At 41.4% G+C, this 18,527-nt stretch overlaps 1 protein-coding gene across 1 annotated transcript in view; it reads right to left on the minus strand.

The window, feature by feature from the left end:
* Positions 1–18,527, minus strand: part of LOC124796082 — a 101,404-nt gene that overhangs the window by 42,256 nt on the left and 40,621 nt on the right. The window contains exon 3 of the mRNA XM_047260168.1: positions 6,621–6,712. Within this exon, the coding sequence (XP_047116124.1) occupies positions 6,621–6,712 (92 nt within the window). The remainder of the gene's footprint in view (positions 1–6,620; positions 6,713–18,527) is intronic.

Here is an 18,527-nt window from a genome sequence, read left to right on the forward strand (position 1 = left end):
GTTAGGTCTCCAAGGCATTCTTAAACACCATCACACAAATCTGAACTTTCAATTGACAATAATTATTCATCTTTCATTTATTAAGTAATAATAGTGTCAGAAATACCAGAATTAAAACATTCACACAAAGCTGTAACAATAACATTGCAAAATTTAGGTTCTACATCCACACCTACATCAATACTCCACAAGCCACCTTATGGTGTACGATGGAGGGTACTTCAAACCACTACTAGTCATTTCCTTTCCTGTTCCACTCACAAATACAATGAGGGAAAAGCAACTGTCTGAATGTCTCCATATGAGCCCTAATTTCTCATATCTTATCTTTGTGATCCTTAGGTGCAATGTATGTTGTAGGCAACAGCATTTTTCTGCAGTCAGCTTCAAATTCATGTTCTCTAAATTTTCTCAATAGTGTTCCTCAAGAAGACCACTATCTTCCCTCCAGGGATTCCCATTTCAGTTCCCAAAGCATCTCCATAACACTTGCATGTTCCTCAAATCTACCAGTAACAAATCTAGCAGCCAGTCTCTGAATTTCTTCAATGTCTTCCTTGGATCTGACTTGGTATGGGTTCCAAGTATTCGAGCAGTACTCAAGAGTATATTGCACTAGAGTCCTATATGCAGTTTCCTTTACAGGTGAAACACACTTTCCTAGATTTCTCCCAATAAACTGAAGTCAACCATTTGCCTTTCCTACCACAATCCTCACATGCTCGTTCCATTTTATATCGCTTTGCAACATTGTGTCCAGATATTTAAATGGTGTGACTGTGTCAATCAGGATTCTACTAATGCTGTACCCAAACATTATGGGTTTGTTTTTCATACTCATCCACATTAAATAACTTTTTATATAGGGTGTGGATGAAACCCAGCCAAATTTCCATTTCAATTTCCCACCATTTTGAAGTTTCACCAGAGGTCACGACTGGCTTTCTTGAAAGTGATGGGCATCTAGTAAACAGTCAGAACATAAAAATGATTGAGATGTTGTGGACAAGTGCAAAGTACAACTGAAGAGCCACAATTATCAAAAGGCTTTGTCCTGAGTATGCGTCCACTGAAATAGTTTGATTCTTTGGGTACCCAAGATCAATTTCGTACAATATTGTGGCCAAGTGTAATGCTATACAGAAGTCTGGGGAAGGTTCCACTAACCCAGCAAGGAACCCTCATTCAATAGTCACATAGTTGAAAGAGTTACCAAAAAGATGAGACACCCTAATGTTGCATCTCAATGCACTGCTATCAAAGCGGCATTTGCAAATATGGACAGCACTGTTTTGCAGAGTGCTTGAGATCGCTTCAGGACAAGATTTGAGGTGGCCATTGCAGCTTTAGGGGGTCTTGAAAGATACCACTGCTTATATGTAATAGGATTTTCAAATAAATTTACTTTTAAAAAAAAGTTTCATTTGTCCAGATTTAAGTTCCACACCCTGTATATCTAGAGCTAGCTGCCATTATTCACACCAGCAACAATTTTTTTCTAAGTCATCTTGTATCCTACTACAGTCATTCAACTTTGATACCTTACCATACACCACAGCATCATCAGCAAACAACTCAGATAGCTGCCCACCCTGTTCTTAACAGCAGTCATATCATACTACTGTGGGGCATTCCTGACGAACACTCACCATTGAGGACAACATACTGGGTTCTGTAGCTTAAGGAGTCTTCAAGCCACTCACATACCTGTGAACCTATTCCATATGCTCAGACTTTCTTTAACAGCTTGCCATGGGGCACCATGTCAAGCACTTTCTGGAAATCTAGAAACATGGTATCTGCCTGATGCCCTTCACCCATAGTTTGCAGTAAATCTTGTGAGAAAAAGAAAAGCCGAGTTTCACACGAACAATGCTTTCTATAACCATGCTGATTCAGAGTATAAGCTTCTCGGTCTCAAGAAAATTTATTATATTCAAACCTTAATGTAAACATTTCATATATAACTTTATATTAAGGTTTGCATATAAATGCTGCACTTACTCTGAATGATTGCCTGAAGAGAGCTGAGGTTTTAAACCTGTAGGGACCTGTATCAATCCACAAAGCTTAAAATAAAGCAAGATTTGTGAATTGATACCAGAGTATATAAAATCTAATAAAATCTTATAATACAGTCTCACATTCTCAATCGCCAAACATGGCAACAGATCTTAAAAAAATAATTTTCTATATAGATTTCAAATTAACACATTACAGTATAGCTGATGATGCATCAGAAAATTATGCAAAGTAACGAGTGTTCATGTAAATGCTTTGGAATGATTTTCGCATTTATGACTACTCAGGATGCTGAGATACAGCTGGTTCCCTGCATTTACATATTATTTATGCTGTGAAATCCAATGTGTGGTGCATGATGGTGGGTACTTTGTACCAAAGTCAGTCACATTCTGTACTGTTCCATCTGCATATAATGCTGACTGACACATAAACTTAACCTGTGTGGAGGCATTCACAGTGGAAGAATCATTCTGGAAATAACCCCTTGTGCAGTGGCTACCTCATTTCTTTGCAGTATTGTTTCTTCCAGGAATATGAGTCTAGCAAGGGATGCAGGAGAGGTTCTGCTCAACGTGAGTAGTAAGAGAGACGTAGTTGCTGAAGTGAAGCTGTGGGAACCATGAGTCATGCCTGGATGTTCAGTCAATAAGAACATTTCTGTTCTTGGTTCATGTCCTAGTCTGACATGTAATTTTATTCTAACAGGAACTTTCAAAACAGCACCTACTCCATTTCAGAGTGACTGAGTCACTATGGAAGCTTAAGCTTGCCTGTACATAGCATCAACTCAGATTGGCATAGGAGAAAAGGGATCCACATGCAATGTCAGGAATATACTGTATACCATGCACATGTGGAAAAGTCCACATTGTAATGGTTGGATGATCAATCAACACCAGGATAACTGTACATAAGTGGCATTGCAGGTTGAGATGGGTAGAGAAATTGACCTGGTGGAGCACGCACTGTGTGAGACCAACAACATAATGAAATTTGCTAGCATGGAAGTTCTTGTTGTAGAGAAGAGCTATTGCACCTGCTTGTTCAGGGAACCCATAGAAATACACAAACATGACAATAGCTTCAACAAGAAAGAACAAAGCCTCAGGGTAAACATGGATTCCCATGTTGCAGAGAATGACCATTCAGATAGCAAGGAGAGAACTACAGTAGCAATGACCATGCCCTTGGACACTGACGAGCAAGTTACATATAATCTGTGGCCAGGAGCTCAACTCCAGTTCATCACCAGCGATGGAAGGTTAAGCTTTGACAATGGCAGCCACTCTTGCTGGCTAAACATCAGGAAAATTAGCAAACAAATGTTGGCCAAAGAACCTGAGATAGAAGCCAACAGGCAATTTGTCAACAAGTGGCCATGAAAGCCTTGACAATTTTGTATCAACTCAAAGTTGTTTTCTTACAAGAACCTGTAAAAACTTCATAAATTACCAGAAAAAGAATGTTAGATAATATCCTCAACATGTCTTACATATACCACACATTCAGCACCTATAGTATGGACAGAAAATACTAGCTATTTGAGAACAAAACAGATATGGGAAAGACCCAGTCTGACATTGTGGGTAGGTAGAGTTCCAACAGCACTATAAGGCACAAAGATTAAAGAACACAATTAAAGTAAACAAAGCACAGCACCCACTTCACTACCAAAGGGTCTCAGTGCAACATAAACTAAATATAATGGCCAAATATGAGTACAATGACGGTTATCCCAACACAACTCACATCCTGCCCTCACATCTTCAAATCTGTCAACCCTTTCTATTAATCCTGGCTGGTCTGAAGCTGAGAATGATTCATGTTTGTGTCCCAGTACAACAAATAGTTTTCATTTATCGGCAAGTTTCAAGTCATTCATAAATACAATGCAGTCATACTATGCTCTTCCTGCATGAAAAATAAATATTAACTTTTTTCATTTTGCAACAATTCACATTTACAATTCATTAACCTACTTCATAGTCTCTTCTGTTCTTCATGACAAACCATTTTCAACCTGGCTTCTTTTTCAATGTATATTTAACTTTCATTTGTCAAAGTTTATTTACTGTATTTTTCTTTGTTACTATAAAATTACTCTGACTTGATCAAAGCCCTTTACAGTTGTTCAGATTTCCCATGTAAGATACCAAGTGAGGTGGCACAGTGGTTAGCACACTGAACTCGCTTTCTGGAGGACGATGGTTCAATCCCATGTCCGGCCATCCTGATTTAGGTTTTCCATCAGTTCCCTAAATCACTCCGGGCAAATGCCGGGATAGTTCCTTTGAAAGGGCATGGCTAACTTCCTTCCCTGTCCTTCCCTAATCTGATGAGACCGATGACCTCGCTGGCTGGTCTCCTCCCCTAAAACAACCAACCCATGTAACACATTTACCTGCAGTTACACACACAGACATCCCGATACCTATTAAGAATACGCTTGAACCTTGCTGCCTCCATACCCATTTCAAACAAACACTCCCCAAATGACCAATATTACCTTTGATAAGGATAAAAGCTGAAGTAATGAATTAACTAAAATTAAGCAATTTTAATTCATGGTTTCAGCTTCTATCCTTATTGAAGATAAAGTTGAGACTCAGAGGTCTCCAGGAAAATGTAATTTCGTAAGATCAATAGATAAATATTTCACAACAGCAGTACACATAAAGGCTTTTAACCAGTTTTTCTCAATTATATACACCACAATACTCACACTGCTTTTTTCATGATTATTTCAAAATTTAGATTTAAATAATAGATTAACATTCATTACTTCAATTTTAGCATGTCAAAGTACATGATGCTAAAAGCAAAACCTCAGTAGGAGCGATATATGTCACAGTAGCAAAGATCAACAAGTGCTCACAGTTCTTAAGGCATGCACGTTAGAGCCCTTATTTACTGGACTTTTTTCCATTATTTTGGTTCATACTATCACCTCTCAAAATATGAAAAGTGGAGAGCTTGTAGTACAAGAGATTTGTTTCATGATATTAAAGATGAGGAAGTGCTCATAGCTCTGAAGATATGCATTTTAGAGCCCATGTTTACTGAGACTTTTTTTGTAATAGTATCATGTAGTTTCAACTGTGTGCATTTACACCTTTAACTACACTACTGGCCATTAAAATTGCTACACCAAGAAGAAATGCAGATGATAAACGGGTATTCATTGGACAAATATATTATACTAGAACTGACATGTGATTACATTTTCACGCAATTTGGGTGCATAGATCCTGAGAAATCAGTACCCAGAACAACCACATCTGGCTGTAATAACAGCCTTGATACGCCTGGACATTGAATCAAACAGAGCTTGGATGGTGTGTACAGGTACAGCTGCCCATGCAGCTTCAACACTATACCACAGTTCGTCAAGAGTAGTGACTGGCATACTATGACGAGCCAGTTGCTCGGCCACCATTGACCAGAAGTTTTCAATTGGTGAGAGATTTGGGGAATGTGCTGGCCAGGGCAGCAGTCAAACATTTTCTGTATCCAGAAAGGCTTGTACAGGACCTGCAACACATGGTCGTGCATTATCCCGCTGAAATGTAGGATTTCACAGGGATCGAATGAAGGGTAGAGCCACAGGTCGTAACACATCTGAAATGTAACATCCATGGTTCAAAGTGCCGTCAATGCGAAAAAGAGGTGACCAAGACATGTAACCAATAGCACCCAATACCATCATGCCGGGTGATACGCCAGTATGGCGATGACGAATACACGCTTCCAATGTGCGTTCACCGCGATGTCGCCAAACACGGATTCGACCATCATGATGCTGTAAACAGAATCTGGATTCATCTGAAAAAATAACGTTTTGCCATTCGTGCACCTAGGTTCATCATTGAGTACACCATCGCAGGCATTCCTGTGTGTGATGCAGCGTCAAGGGTAACCGCAGCCATGGTATCCAAGCTGATAATCCATGCTGCTGCAAACATTGTTGAACTGTTCGTGCAGATGGTTGTTGTCTTGCAAACGCCCCTATCTGTTGACTCAGGGATCAAGACGTGGCTGCACGATCTGTTACAGCCAGGCAGATAAGATGCCTGTCATCTCGACTGCTAGTGATATGAGGCCATTGGGATCCAGCACGGCGTTCTGTATTACCCTCCCAAACCCACTGATTCCATATTCTGCTAACAGTCATTGGATCTCAACCAACGTGAGCAGCAATGACGCGATACGATAAACCACAATCACGATAAGCTACAATCCGACCTTTATCAAAGTTGGAAACGTGATGGTATGCATTTCTCCTCCTTACATGAGGCATCACAATGAAGTTTCACCAGGCAACACTGGTCAACTGCTGTTTGTGTATGAGAAATTGGCTGAAAACTTTCCTCCTGTCAGCATGTTGTAGGTGTCGCCACTGGCGCTTACCTTGTGTGAATGCTCTGAAAAGCTAATCATTTGCTTATTACAGCATCTTCTTCCTGTCGGTTAAATTTTGCATCTGTAGCACATCATTTTCATGGTGTAGCAATTTTAATGGCCAGTAGTGTATGATACACCTAGTACTGTATAGCAACAGAACAATAGTGTGCAAATACTACAGATTAAAAGCAAACCTGTTTTATGAGGTCTAGATCTCCATTGCCATCAACTTGCACCCAAGAACCATTTTCTAACTTTGCATACTTCTGAAGTGACCATACACTATCTGAAAATAATACAAATATATAAAAAACCAAATTAGAAATTTGAAGCATAAAGATGCTATAGTGATATCTTATTTCCTTTCTCAAGTAGAGATAGACATGACATCATCCAGAAGAAGAATTACAAAACAATTATATCAAAGAACAAAAATATCTAATCCCATCTATACAACATACTTTTATGGTACAGCTACCTAGAATGTGAAATAATGTAATACGAGTATTTATAAACAACTGGAAAAACACTCCTATTGGAGCAAGAAAAAGTTGAATGTCTTTCTCTTGAAAAGGCTCTGAGAGAAAAGTAGGGAACAAGCTGCCTCAATCCTGATTCTGCATTCCTCCTCAAAAATTTTAGCATGTGAACATATTCACACTTTCAGTGCTGAAAGAGAATAGCAGAGAGACAGTGGCAGTGAAAGAGGGAGGAGACAGTGCCAGTGGAAGAAAAAAGATAGAGGAGACAGTGATGGTGGGAGAGTGAAAGCAGCAATGAAAGAGAAGGAGAGACGGATGACGACAATAACAGTGGGAGCCAAACTGTGAGGAGAGGTTGATTGTCAGTGAGGGACAGTGACAATAAAAGAGAAATGGATGGAGATTGAAGCAATGGGAGCATAAGGGAGAGAAGACAATGGAAATGAAGGATGAATGGAGACCATACATAGACTTGGGCAGTCTGAACCCTCCGAGACAAATGGGTATAGGGGAGGGCACATTTTGGACCAAAATTCTAAACACATGAGCATAGGGGAAAATATAAATTGGACGAATAGTGGAGACAGTGAGAGCAGGAAAGGAAGACAAAAGAAGATGGTGTAAGTGAGGCAGGCGACAATGGCACTGGGAAATACTGGAAATCAGTGGGAGAGAAAGGAGACTTTTGGAAAGAGACAGTAGCAGTGAGACATAGATGCTGAATATCAAGGTTTAACTACAAAGAGAAACTGGCTAAAGGCTTTAGAATGCTCTGTGTTAAAAGAATGCAATTATGTTTGCATGCCCCAATTTTTAATCAGAAAGGTGGAATGAGGATTGAGGCAGCTGGTTCCCCACTTTTCTATCGGAGTCTTTTAAAGAAGAACACATTCACCTTTTTTTGCTCTTACAGGAGCATTTTTTTGTCTAGTTCCCTTCTTTTCCCTGCTTATGTAAAAAGAATTCTATAGGTAAACAAATAAGTATGCATAATTTAAGGTTAACAGCAAATCATTTGCTTTACATTTTTTCTGGATACTTTGCTCACCAATCACAATTCGTCAAAAATGCCTAGCCTATGAGTTCTGTCTTAAAAGAGTAAAACCGTGATTAGAAATAGTCTATTGAATTTGCAGTTTTTCCAATTTTACATAATGTTCACCATTCATTTTCTCCAAATGCAAATTGAGCCCTATATTAAACTAAAAAACTTTTAAAAAAATTTTTACAGCAGTAGCACAAATGTAAGCTGTAAAGTGACCACACCACAAAATAGATGCTTACTCTTGCTTAAAGCGAGCACAGCACTCCCATCCAGTTCATCTTAGACTGTTTTACATGCAAATGCATAACATTTTTAGGCTATATCTACAGTATGCCAAACATAGCAGTGTGTAAGTACAAAGAATTTTGTATAACAAAATAATTTTTGTGAGTGCTTACACTGCCAGGTGGCATCATCAAATAATTTCCAAATCAAGACAGCCTTTATAGGTGCGAGTGACCATTATACAAAGACAATGTATCATAAAGTTTTTTTGGTGAAAGAATAGCAACTAAAAACACTGATTGGTGACTTAAGAACTATTGCAATGACCCCAGAGCCATTGCCATCTGTTCACAACAGCAGTTAAAACTGCATTTAAATCTCAGACCATGTATTACATGCATAAGTATGGTAAATTTAAACCTCAGTTATGAATAGTGATATCAAAAAAAGTTTGAAGGTTCCATGAAAAAGTCATCTTAAGAGCATATGGTAAAAATTTTGACAATTTTCCATGAACAGAAACTATAGAAGTGGCCATCCCCACAATTGGTACATGTGGTACACAAAAGTCATGGTTTTTCAGGTGTGTCCTGATAAAGGATACAGATTTTCAAAAACAGGGAAATGGCATTTCAAGATAAATGTCTAAAGAATGTACAGTAAAAATTTGAGCTATTTTCTATGGTTAGTTATTTAGATAATGGCAGCCAACATTGCAAAAGTGCCTAAAAACCGGTTTTTGTGGTTTTCTGCATAAGTAGGGTAAACTTGAACCTCTCGATCTTGGTAACAGATAATGATATAAAAAAAGTTTTGTAGGTGTCAGAGAACATTATTTTAAGAACTTATGGCAAAAATTACAATGATCTGCAGTGAATAGAAATTAATGAAGTGGCTATCCCCATTATTAGTACTTTTCATACCCAAAAAAACATGATTGTTTGGAGTTTTCTCAGGAACCACGCATGAACAAATGATGCTTTTATAAGCCATAGGTCCAGCCTGGACCACACCTAAAGCAAAACAACCAACTGATTTGCTCAGTTTTCCTGGGCTGTGGGAAATACACTCCTGGAAATTGAAATAAGAACACCATGAATTCATTGTCCCAGGAAGGGGAAACTTTATTGACACATTCCTGGGGTCAGATACATCACATGATCACACTGACAGAACCACAGGCACATAGACACAGGCAACAGAGCATGCACAATGTTGGCACTAGTACAGTGTATATCCACCTTTCGCAGCAATGCAGGCTGCTATTCTCCCATGGAGACGATCGTAGAGATGCTGGATGTAGTCCTGTGGAACGGCTTGCCATGCCATTTCCACCTGGACCAGCGTTCGTGCTGGACGTGCAGACCGCGTGAGACGACGCTTCATCCAGTCCCAAACATGCTCAATGGGGGACAGATCCGGAGATCTTGCTGGCCAGGGTAGTTGACTTACACCTTCTAGAGCACGTTGGGTGGCACGGGATGCATGTGGACGTGCATTGTCCTGTTGGAACAGCAAGTTCCCTTGCCGGTCTAGGAATGGTAGAACGATGGGTTCGATGACGGTTTGGATGTACCGTGCACTATTCAGTGTCCCCTCGACGATCACCAGTGGTGTACGGCCAGTGTAGGAGATCGCTCCCCAAACCATGATGCCAGGTGTTGGCCCTGTGTGCCTCGGTCGTATGCAGTCCTGATTGTGGCGCTCACCTGCACGGCGCCAAACACGCATACGACCATCATTGGGACCAAGGCAGAAGTGACTCTCATCGCTGAAGACGACACGTCTCCATTCGTCCCTCCATTCACGCCTGTCGCGACACCACTGGAGGCGGGCTGCACGATGTTGGGGCGTGAGCGGAAGACGGCCTAACGGTGTGCGGGACCGTAGCCCAGCTTCATGGAGACGGTTGCGAATGGTCCTCGCCGATACCCCAGGAGCAACAGTGTCCCTAATTTGCTGGGAAGTGGCGGTAAGGTCCCCTACGGCACTGCGTAGGATCCTACGGTCTTGGCGTGCATCCGTGCGTCGCTGCGGTCCGGTCCCAGGTCGACGGGCACGTGCACCTTCCGCCGACCACTGGCGACAACATCGATGTACTGTGGAGACCTCACGCCCCACGTGTTGAGCAATTCGGCGGTACGTCCACCCGGCCTACCGCATGCCCACTATATGCCCTCGCTCAAAGTCCGTCAACTGCACATACGGTTCACGTCCACGCTGTCGCGGCATGCTACCAGTGTTAAAGACTGCAATGGAGCTCCGTATGCCACGGCAAACTGGCTGACACTGACGCCGGCGGTGCACAAATGCTGCGCAGCTAGCGCCATTCGACGGCCAACACCGCGGTTCCTGGTGTGTCCGCTGTGCCGTGCGTGTGATCATTGCTTGTACAGCCCTCTCGCAGTGTCCGGAGCAAGTATGGTGGGTCTGACACACCGGTGTCAATGTGTTCTTTTTTCCATTTCCAGGAGTGTATGTAACGTTTAAATTTTAAACATATAACGTAAAATAGCTATGATATGACCATTCTTCTGATGGATACATCAGGGGTCACTAGGCCAATGGGTATCCAGAAAACTTGACCCTTTGTACCTGTGAGCAATAGAACACAAGATATGCCACACAGAAAAATCAAAATTTCACATGCAGCTTTTCAGAACATGTCACATATGCACTATCATCCATGGACCAATACAGCAACAATCCACAAAGAAGGAAAGTGATTAAGCATGGCAACTAACAGGACTAAAAAGTTTGCAATTTCAGTTTTCATTCATTCATAATATTATGTATAGCCCTGTTGCTGCAAGAAACAGCTGCTTTCAATGCTATAAATTAATTCAGATCCTGCACCTTATCTAAATGTGTCTAATGCCAGACATCATGCCAGACATCCCACATTCTCATCAATCCCAACTTTTGTCAATGTGATCTGCCATGTGACACACAAAAAGAAAGAATGAAGGCTGATGCTCACAGTAGTTGGTCTTGTTTACATGCTGTTCTAGTTAACAATCAAATCTCACTAATTATCTGAAATATCCTCATATAATAAACTACACTATTGTCCTTGATTTTAGTATCTGGGTTACTCTCTTGATTTCTGATGTGCTGTCCTATTTCTGACCTTCATTTGTACCTGGATTTGGTCATAGGTTCCTGTTATACTATTATCAGTGAAGTGCATTGTCTAATAAGAACAGAGTCACAAAAGCATACTGGTAATGAAGAAGTACCATATTTCGAAGCACATTAGTAATTCAAAGTAGGTCACATAATATTACAACAGATTCAACAACGGCAAGAGCATTTAACTTGCTCCATCATCTGCCAATGCAGCTGCTTATTGGGGCAGTAAACTTGCATCAACCGACAGTACCCGCCACATTTGCACCAGTATAAGAAAGAAGCATCACTTAGATTAAAATGCTTGGTAAGTGACTAAAATTTAATGAAATAATTTTTTTTTTCAAAAGTAACTGGGGTCAGAAGCATCCCATTTGTTGAGATGAGACTACAGGATGCATTAACTAGCCAGATCCCATTGTTTTTTACGAAATTTGTGACATGCATCTAGAGCTCCATCTGTACTCTGCAAGCCACCTGTAGTGTGTGGTGGAGAGTACCACTATCTGATCTCCCCTGCCCTGTTTCATTTGTGAACAGCAATGATTTTTCAGTAAACAATCATATTAGCTCTAATTTCTTAAATTTTCTTGTTGTGGTCGTTTTGTGAGAATATGACTACGAAGTCTTTTGCCACGGAGTCCTTCCATAAAAAGTTCTCGATTTACTTGCCACATCAAGTTTTACCCCTGATGAAGATAACAGAGGCAGTCATCAAAAGCTCGGTATTTTATCCTAATTTGATGCAGCAAGTAAACCGAGAACTTTTTATCCATTTTGTAAGAAGTTTGTGGAAAGAAGTAATACATTGTCTGATTCTTCCTCAATGGACTCCTCAGAATTTCAATAGTAAACATCTCTCTTGTAACATCTGCCACTGAAGTTAGTTGAACATCTCTGTAACTTTCTTGTATTGATTAAACAATACTGTGATGAAATGCACCACTCACCACTGGATCTCATCTGTTTCCTCTGTTAATCAAACCTGGTATGAGTCTCAGACTGAGGAGCAATATGCAAGAATGGGTTGAACAAGTGTTGTGTAAGTCACTTCTTTCATGGATGAGTTACATTTCTTTAAGAATCTTCCTATGAATCTCAGTCTGACACCTATTTTTCCTACTACTTATTTTATGCTTCACTCTTAGAATTGTAGGAGAAGCCATCTTGTTGCAACCACATTCAAATTTCACTAGCAACTGAAGAAGCCAGAGTTACAGGAAGGTAGCATTGTGTTGCCACGAGAAAACAGTGGCATTGTTGTAGGAACAAACCACAATCTATACCTAGATCAGAATAACAAAATGATTGACAGTAGAGCATGGAAGGGGGGATGTTATTTCTCACAAGTGCAATATGGCTCTTGTAGCAGGAGCTATGCAGTCCCATACTAATAAGGCATTCAATAAGTAATACAACACTTTTTTCCTCTCAGCCAGTTTTGGTTTAAAAACATGGAATTTGTTGTGGGACATCACAGATTATTCCTGCTTCAGGCCATATAGTTTCATGAAGTTCCCATTGGTGGTAGTGCTATACATAGCCTTCAAAATGGCATCTGTAATGGAGGTGCTTTCCAAGCAGAAAGCTGTCATTGCATTTCTTTTGACAGAAAACCAGAGCATCACAGATATTCATAGGCACTTGCAGAATGTCTACAGAGTCCTTGCAGTGAACAAAAGCATGATGGGTCATTGGGTGAGGCATCTGTCATCATTGAACAGGGTAATGCAAACCTGTCCAGTCTCCTGTGGGCCAGTCAGCTGCTCCCCATTGTAACTCCTGCAACATTGGAACGTGCAGACACACTCATTCGAGGCAATCTACAGATCACAATCAAACACCTCAGTGCTCAACTGGACATCTCTGTCGGTAGTGCTGACACACTTGTCCACCAGTTGGGGTACTCAAGGCGTGCACGCACTGAGTTCCTTTGCCACTTAACAGAATACCATAAAGAGCAATGAATGACCATCTGTGCAGAACTGCTTGCATGTTACAAGGCTGACTGTGGCAATGTTTTGTTGAACATCATCAAAAGAGATTAAATATGGGTTCATTACTTTGAATCAAAAACAAAACGGAAATGCACAGAAAGGTGCCGCGCTTCCTCTATCCCAAAGAAAAAGTTCAAGGTTGCACCCTGAGCCAGTAAAGTCATGGTGATGGTCTTCTGGGACTCTGAAGGGGTTATTCTGCTTGATGTCCTCCCTCATAGTGCAACTATCATTTCAAAATGTATTGCGCTACCCTCAGTAAACTGAAGAAACAACTTCAGTGTGTTCGTTGCCACAAAAATGCAAATTAACTTCTCCTTCTCCATGACAATGGAAGGCCTCACACATGCCTGTGAATCTGAGAAGAGCTCACAAAACTTCACTGGACTGCTTTTCCTCATCCACCCTACAGCTCCGATCTCACACCTTCTAACTTCCATCTGTTTGGCCCAACAAAGGATGCACTCCACATGAAGCAGTATGTGGATAATGGAGAGGTTATTGATGCAGCTCAATGTTGGCTCTGGCGCTGACCTGTAGAATGGTACCACGGAGGCACAAAGGCCGGCCCAGTAAGGTGGCAAAAGGCCATCGTGCTGAATGGAGATTATGTTGAAATCTACACTTTTCTATCCAAAAGAGCGGGGAACATGGTGAATTGGAATCCTGAATAATATCACCTGCTTTCAAAAAAAATGTGCTGCATTACTTATTGAATGTCACTCATACAATCTACACTGGCAATGGTAAGAAAATACCCCATTAACGTGCAGTATCGCATTACCCTTACAGGATCATGATAGTCTTATCACACTCTAAGCAATTTCATTGTTAGCTTCACACATTCCATAAAAGAAAAGTATCACACTGAGAAACAAACCATATAAGGACAAATCACAGTAATTATGTAGCAATCCACAATGGTCATCAGCAATTGATTAGTGGCCGGCAGTTGAGGAAACAGTGTGATATGACGCTGTGAACAGCAAAAATGGCATGATTAAACTAGTGCTGTGATTGGTTGTTGCTAAGGTAGCTATACTGTAAATAATTAGCTGTGAATTACTTTGTTATTATGAACCACATACATTACAGAGCGTGTATTTTTGGTACTCCTGGCCAATATAATTGCAGAACCATGAAGACAGCATGCTGCAAATACTAAGTCAGCAAGAACTCCAGTATCTGCTTGGATATGAAAATGATTAGCACTTCAGTGCACTCACACAAAGTGGGTAGAAATAATGCTATCTGTGTTCTGCAAATAAGAAAATACAATCATCAGTACAACAGTGTGTTCCTTACTTGCTCTGAGAGGAGAACGAGAGGAAACTAGAACATGTAAAATATTAGTTCAACATTACAAGATCGATTTACACACGATGGATAACTTTGTATAATCCAATTCCACAGAAGTGTTCTAAGTATTTACAGCTGTCTCTGAATATTAAAGTATCAATGGATATGAACAATTTTACAAAACTCTTCACTTCAAGTACGTAGATATAAAGTTCACAGTTAAAGTTCAGCATACACTGACATGACAAAAGTCACGGAATATCTCCTAACGTCAGGTCACACCTCCTTTTGCATGGTATAGTGCAGCAACTCGATGTGGGATGGACTCAACAAGTCGTTCTCTGCAGAAAGTGTTGCTGGAGCAGGATTTTGTGCATGAACTGACCTGTTGATAATGACCCATAAATGTCCAATAGGATTCATGTTGGGTGACCTAGTTGGCCAAATCATTTGCTCGAATTGTCCTGAATTTTCTTCAAAACAATCGTGAACATTTTTTGACGTGGTGCATTGTCATTGATAAAAATTCCATTGTTGTTTGGGCATGTGAAGTCCATGAATGGCTATAAATGGCCTCCAAGTAGCTGAACATAACCATTTTGAGTCCATTATTGGTTCAGTTCCATGTAACCACAGCCCACGCCATTATGGAGCCATCACCAGCTTGCACAGTGCCTTGTTGACAACTTGGGTCATTAGCTTCATGTGGTCTGCACCACACTCAAACCCTACCATCACCTCTTACCAACTGAAATCGGGACTCAACTGATCAGGTAATGGTTTTCTAGTCATCTAGGGTGCAACAGATATGGTCATGAGCCCAGAAGAAGCGCTGCAGGCAATGTCATGTTGTTAGCAAAGTTATTGGTCGTCTGCTGCCACTGCCAATTAACTCCACATTTCGCAATACTGTCCTAACAGATAAGTTTGTCATATGCTCCATTTTGATTTCTGTTGTTATTTCAAGCAGTGTTGCTTGTCTGTTAGTACTCACAACTCTATACAAATGCCACAGCTCTCAGTCATTAAGTGAAGGCTGCTGGTTACTGCATCACCCATGGTGAGAGATAATGCCTGAAATTTGGTATTCACGGGCACACCTGAACTGTGAATCTAGGAATATTTGATTTCCTAATGATTTCTGAAATGGAATATCCCATGCATCTAGCCCCAGCTACCAGTCTGCATTCAAAGTCTGTTAATTTCTGTCGTGCAGCCATAATCTCATCGGAAACCATTTTACATGAATCACGTAAGTACAAATGACAGCTCTGCCAATGCACTGCCCTTTTATACCTTGTGTACATGATACTACTACCACCTGAATATGTGCAGATCGCTATCCAATGAGTTTTGTCACCTCAATGTAAGACATAATATACCATTGTGTCCTATTGACATAATATACCCTTGTGTCCTACTGAAAATGATGAGGTCATCTTAATCATTGATCATGAACTGGGCTGATCCTACCTGCACAGGGCTGTATATCAACCTCCATGCAGTGGCACTACTTCACTGGATACCTCCTGCGACACAAATTGCTAACTGTTGTCAGGAATCAGGGTCCTGGGGAATCCCTCAATGGCAACCTGCGACACAAATTGCTAACTGTTGTCAGGAACCAGGGTCCTGGGGAATCCCTCAATGGCAATAATAAGTGACAACATCTGAACCCTGGAAGTTACTGACATAGAGGACAGCTTGGTTACATATGGGAAATAGGATAATGCATCAACCACCAACAACCACATGCTGCCCAAAAAGGGGCTGAAAAAATCGATGTGCACCCTCTCCTAAGGGTGTTTCAGAACTGGCCAAGGAGAGAACTGGCACAGCAGAGCAGCCTGGTCCCATGCACAAGCCTCACAAGAATGCACCAGATGTCTGATGTCACAACTGATTGCCAGCCAGTAGATATGATATCACACCAATGCCATCATACAAGTCATACCCCAGTGTGACGCACACAGCAACTGGAGTATACCAGAATGGAACACCAGGGGAATGACTACACAACAGCAAGGCTCTTCTGTGGCAAGCATGAAAACCCCATAGACAACACAGAGTGATCATATGCGAGGAAAAATATATGCCAGACCTGATCCACACCTGAAGAGACACACTCTAGCCAACACAACCTGACTACCGAAATAATATTTCAGGAAAATGGGTCGATGGCCATGGTGGTTCTGACTTCACATGCCATCAGCAGGAAGTCTGACAGGGTTTGCTGAAAGGTATCATCCATTGTAGACACAAGAGCCTTCTGCTGATCAACCTCAATATCGGACCCTACTAGTAGCCGCAACAGCGCATCAACATTGGCAGGCTGGACGATGGAGCACTAACAAGTGCCATAACAATATTTACTTAGAAAGAGGGCCCACCACTGCAACCAGTGGGCAGTCTTGTCTGACAGCTCGGAATGAGGGCCAAATAAGGAAACCAATGGCTTGTGGTCAGTGCTGAGGTGGAAATCTTTAACCCCAAAAACAATAGCTAGTGGCACTTTTTTCACCTGTAAATAATTATGCTGTGCAGCGGAAAGCACGTATGATGCCTAAGCAAGGGGCTGTTCAGTGCTATCCAGGTTCCGATGTGGCAGGGAGCAGAGCACAAATGCAGCTTGAGAGACTGAAAAGCCAGTTGACAATCCAGTACCGGACAAATTCAAGAGTCTTCTGGAAAAACTGGTTAAGAGACTGGAAGGTATGCATGGCTTGGGGTATGAAATGAGCACAATGCAAAATATTACCACAAAGGACTGGAGCTCCTTCTGGTTCTTGGACACTGGTTGGTTGACAGTGACCTCAATGAGGTTGTCTATGGGGACTATGCCATCTTTACAAGGCACATGACCCAAGAAATGTACCTTCGGAGAGAAAAAAACTGCACTTCTCCAGCTTGCAATGGAGGCTATTCTTCCGGAGGCAATGGAAAACTGACTGAAGGTTATGTACATCTGTGACCCAGATCTCATCAAGATAATTGATGCAACAGGGAATTTCCTGAATCAACTGCTCCAAATACCGTTGGTAAATCCCTGGTGCAGATGACTCCAAAGGAGTTGTTGAGGACTAGGAAAGTCTAGAAACTGCATCCAACATAAATTGCAGGTAAGCATTATGTAAGCTGATGCAGATGCTTGGTGGAGGGAATAGAGCAGGGACGACAAAATTTGAGTACCACCAATGGCTTAAGAGCAAAGTGTCTCAAAATTTACAACTCAGACCAAGGTATTCTGAAACGGTAGGCTCTGGGACCACAGTAAGGAATCCAAATCATAAAAAGAAACATACTGAGGCACTAAATGCAGTTTGTCAATAATCTGGAAGCCAAAAACAGAAAACACTTTGACCCCAAAGATATTTTGTGCCAACAGTGAATTGACCACTAATAAATGAGTTGCCATTCCAGATTCTTATAATGCATAGAAATGGAGAATAGCCCCTGCAAAGGAATGGCCTTTTTATCAAAGCCACAATCTGATGGAGTGGCTGTTGCAACTGTGGGCATCCCAAGAGCCTGCACATATCTGAGTTAATTAGGCTGACAGTCTCCTACGTCTACTTGAAATTTGTCTGATCACTCACCCATTACCACCATCAGCAAAATACGCTTGAGCAACACATGCATGCTGTCGGAGGCAGCCCCAGAGTCCAGTGAAAACACCAGGGCATCTGATGACTGACTCACAGCTTGTTGACTGTCACAAACAGTTGCCGGATGACCTATCCATTGGTATTCCCCACACATGGGCTCAATGTATAGGCATTCATGGTGGACATGTAACAAATGACAATTAGGGCAGGACTGCTGGCTTGGCCAATGGATGGAGATCAATGCTGAAGACCATAAAAATGCCGCTGGTGGGAATTACAATGCAAAGTGGTGCAAACGTGCCGAGTTTATCATGGGTGA

This window comes from Schistocerca piceifrons, chromosome 4 (genome assembly GCF_021461385.2).
Source record: "Schistocerca piceifrons isolate TAMUIC-IGC-003096 chromosome 4, iqSchPice1.1, whole genome shotgun sequence".
Lineage (NCBI taxonomy): Eukaryota > Metazoa > Arthropoda > Insecta > Orthoptera > Acrididae > Schistocerca > Schistocerca piceifrons.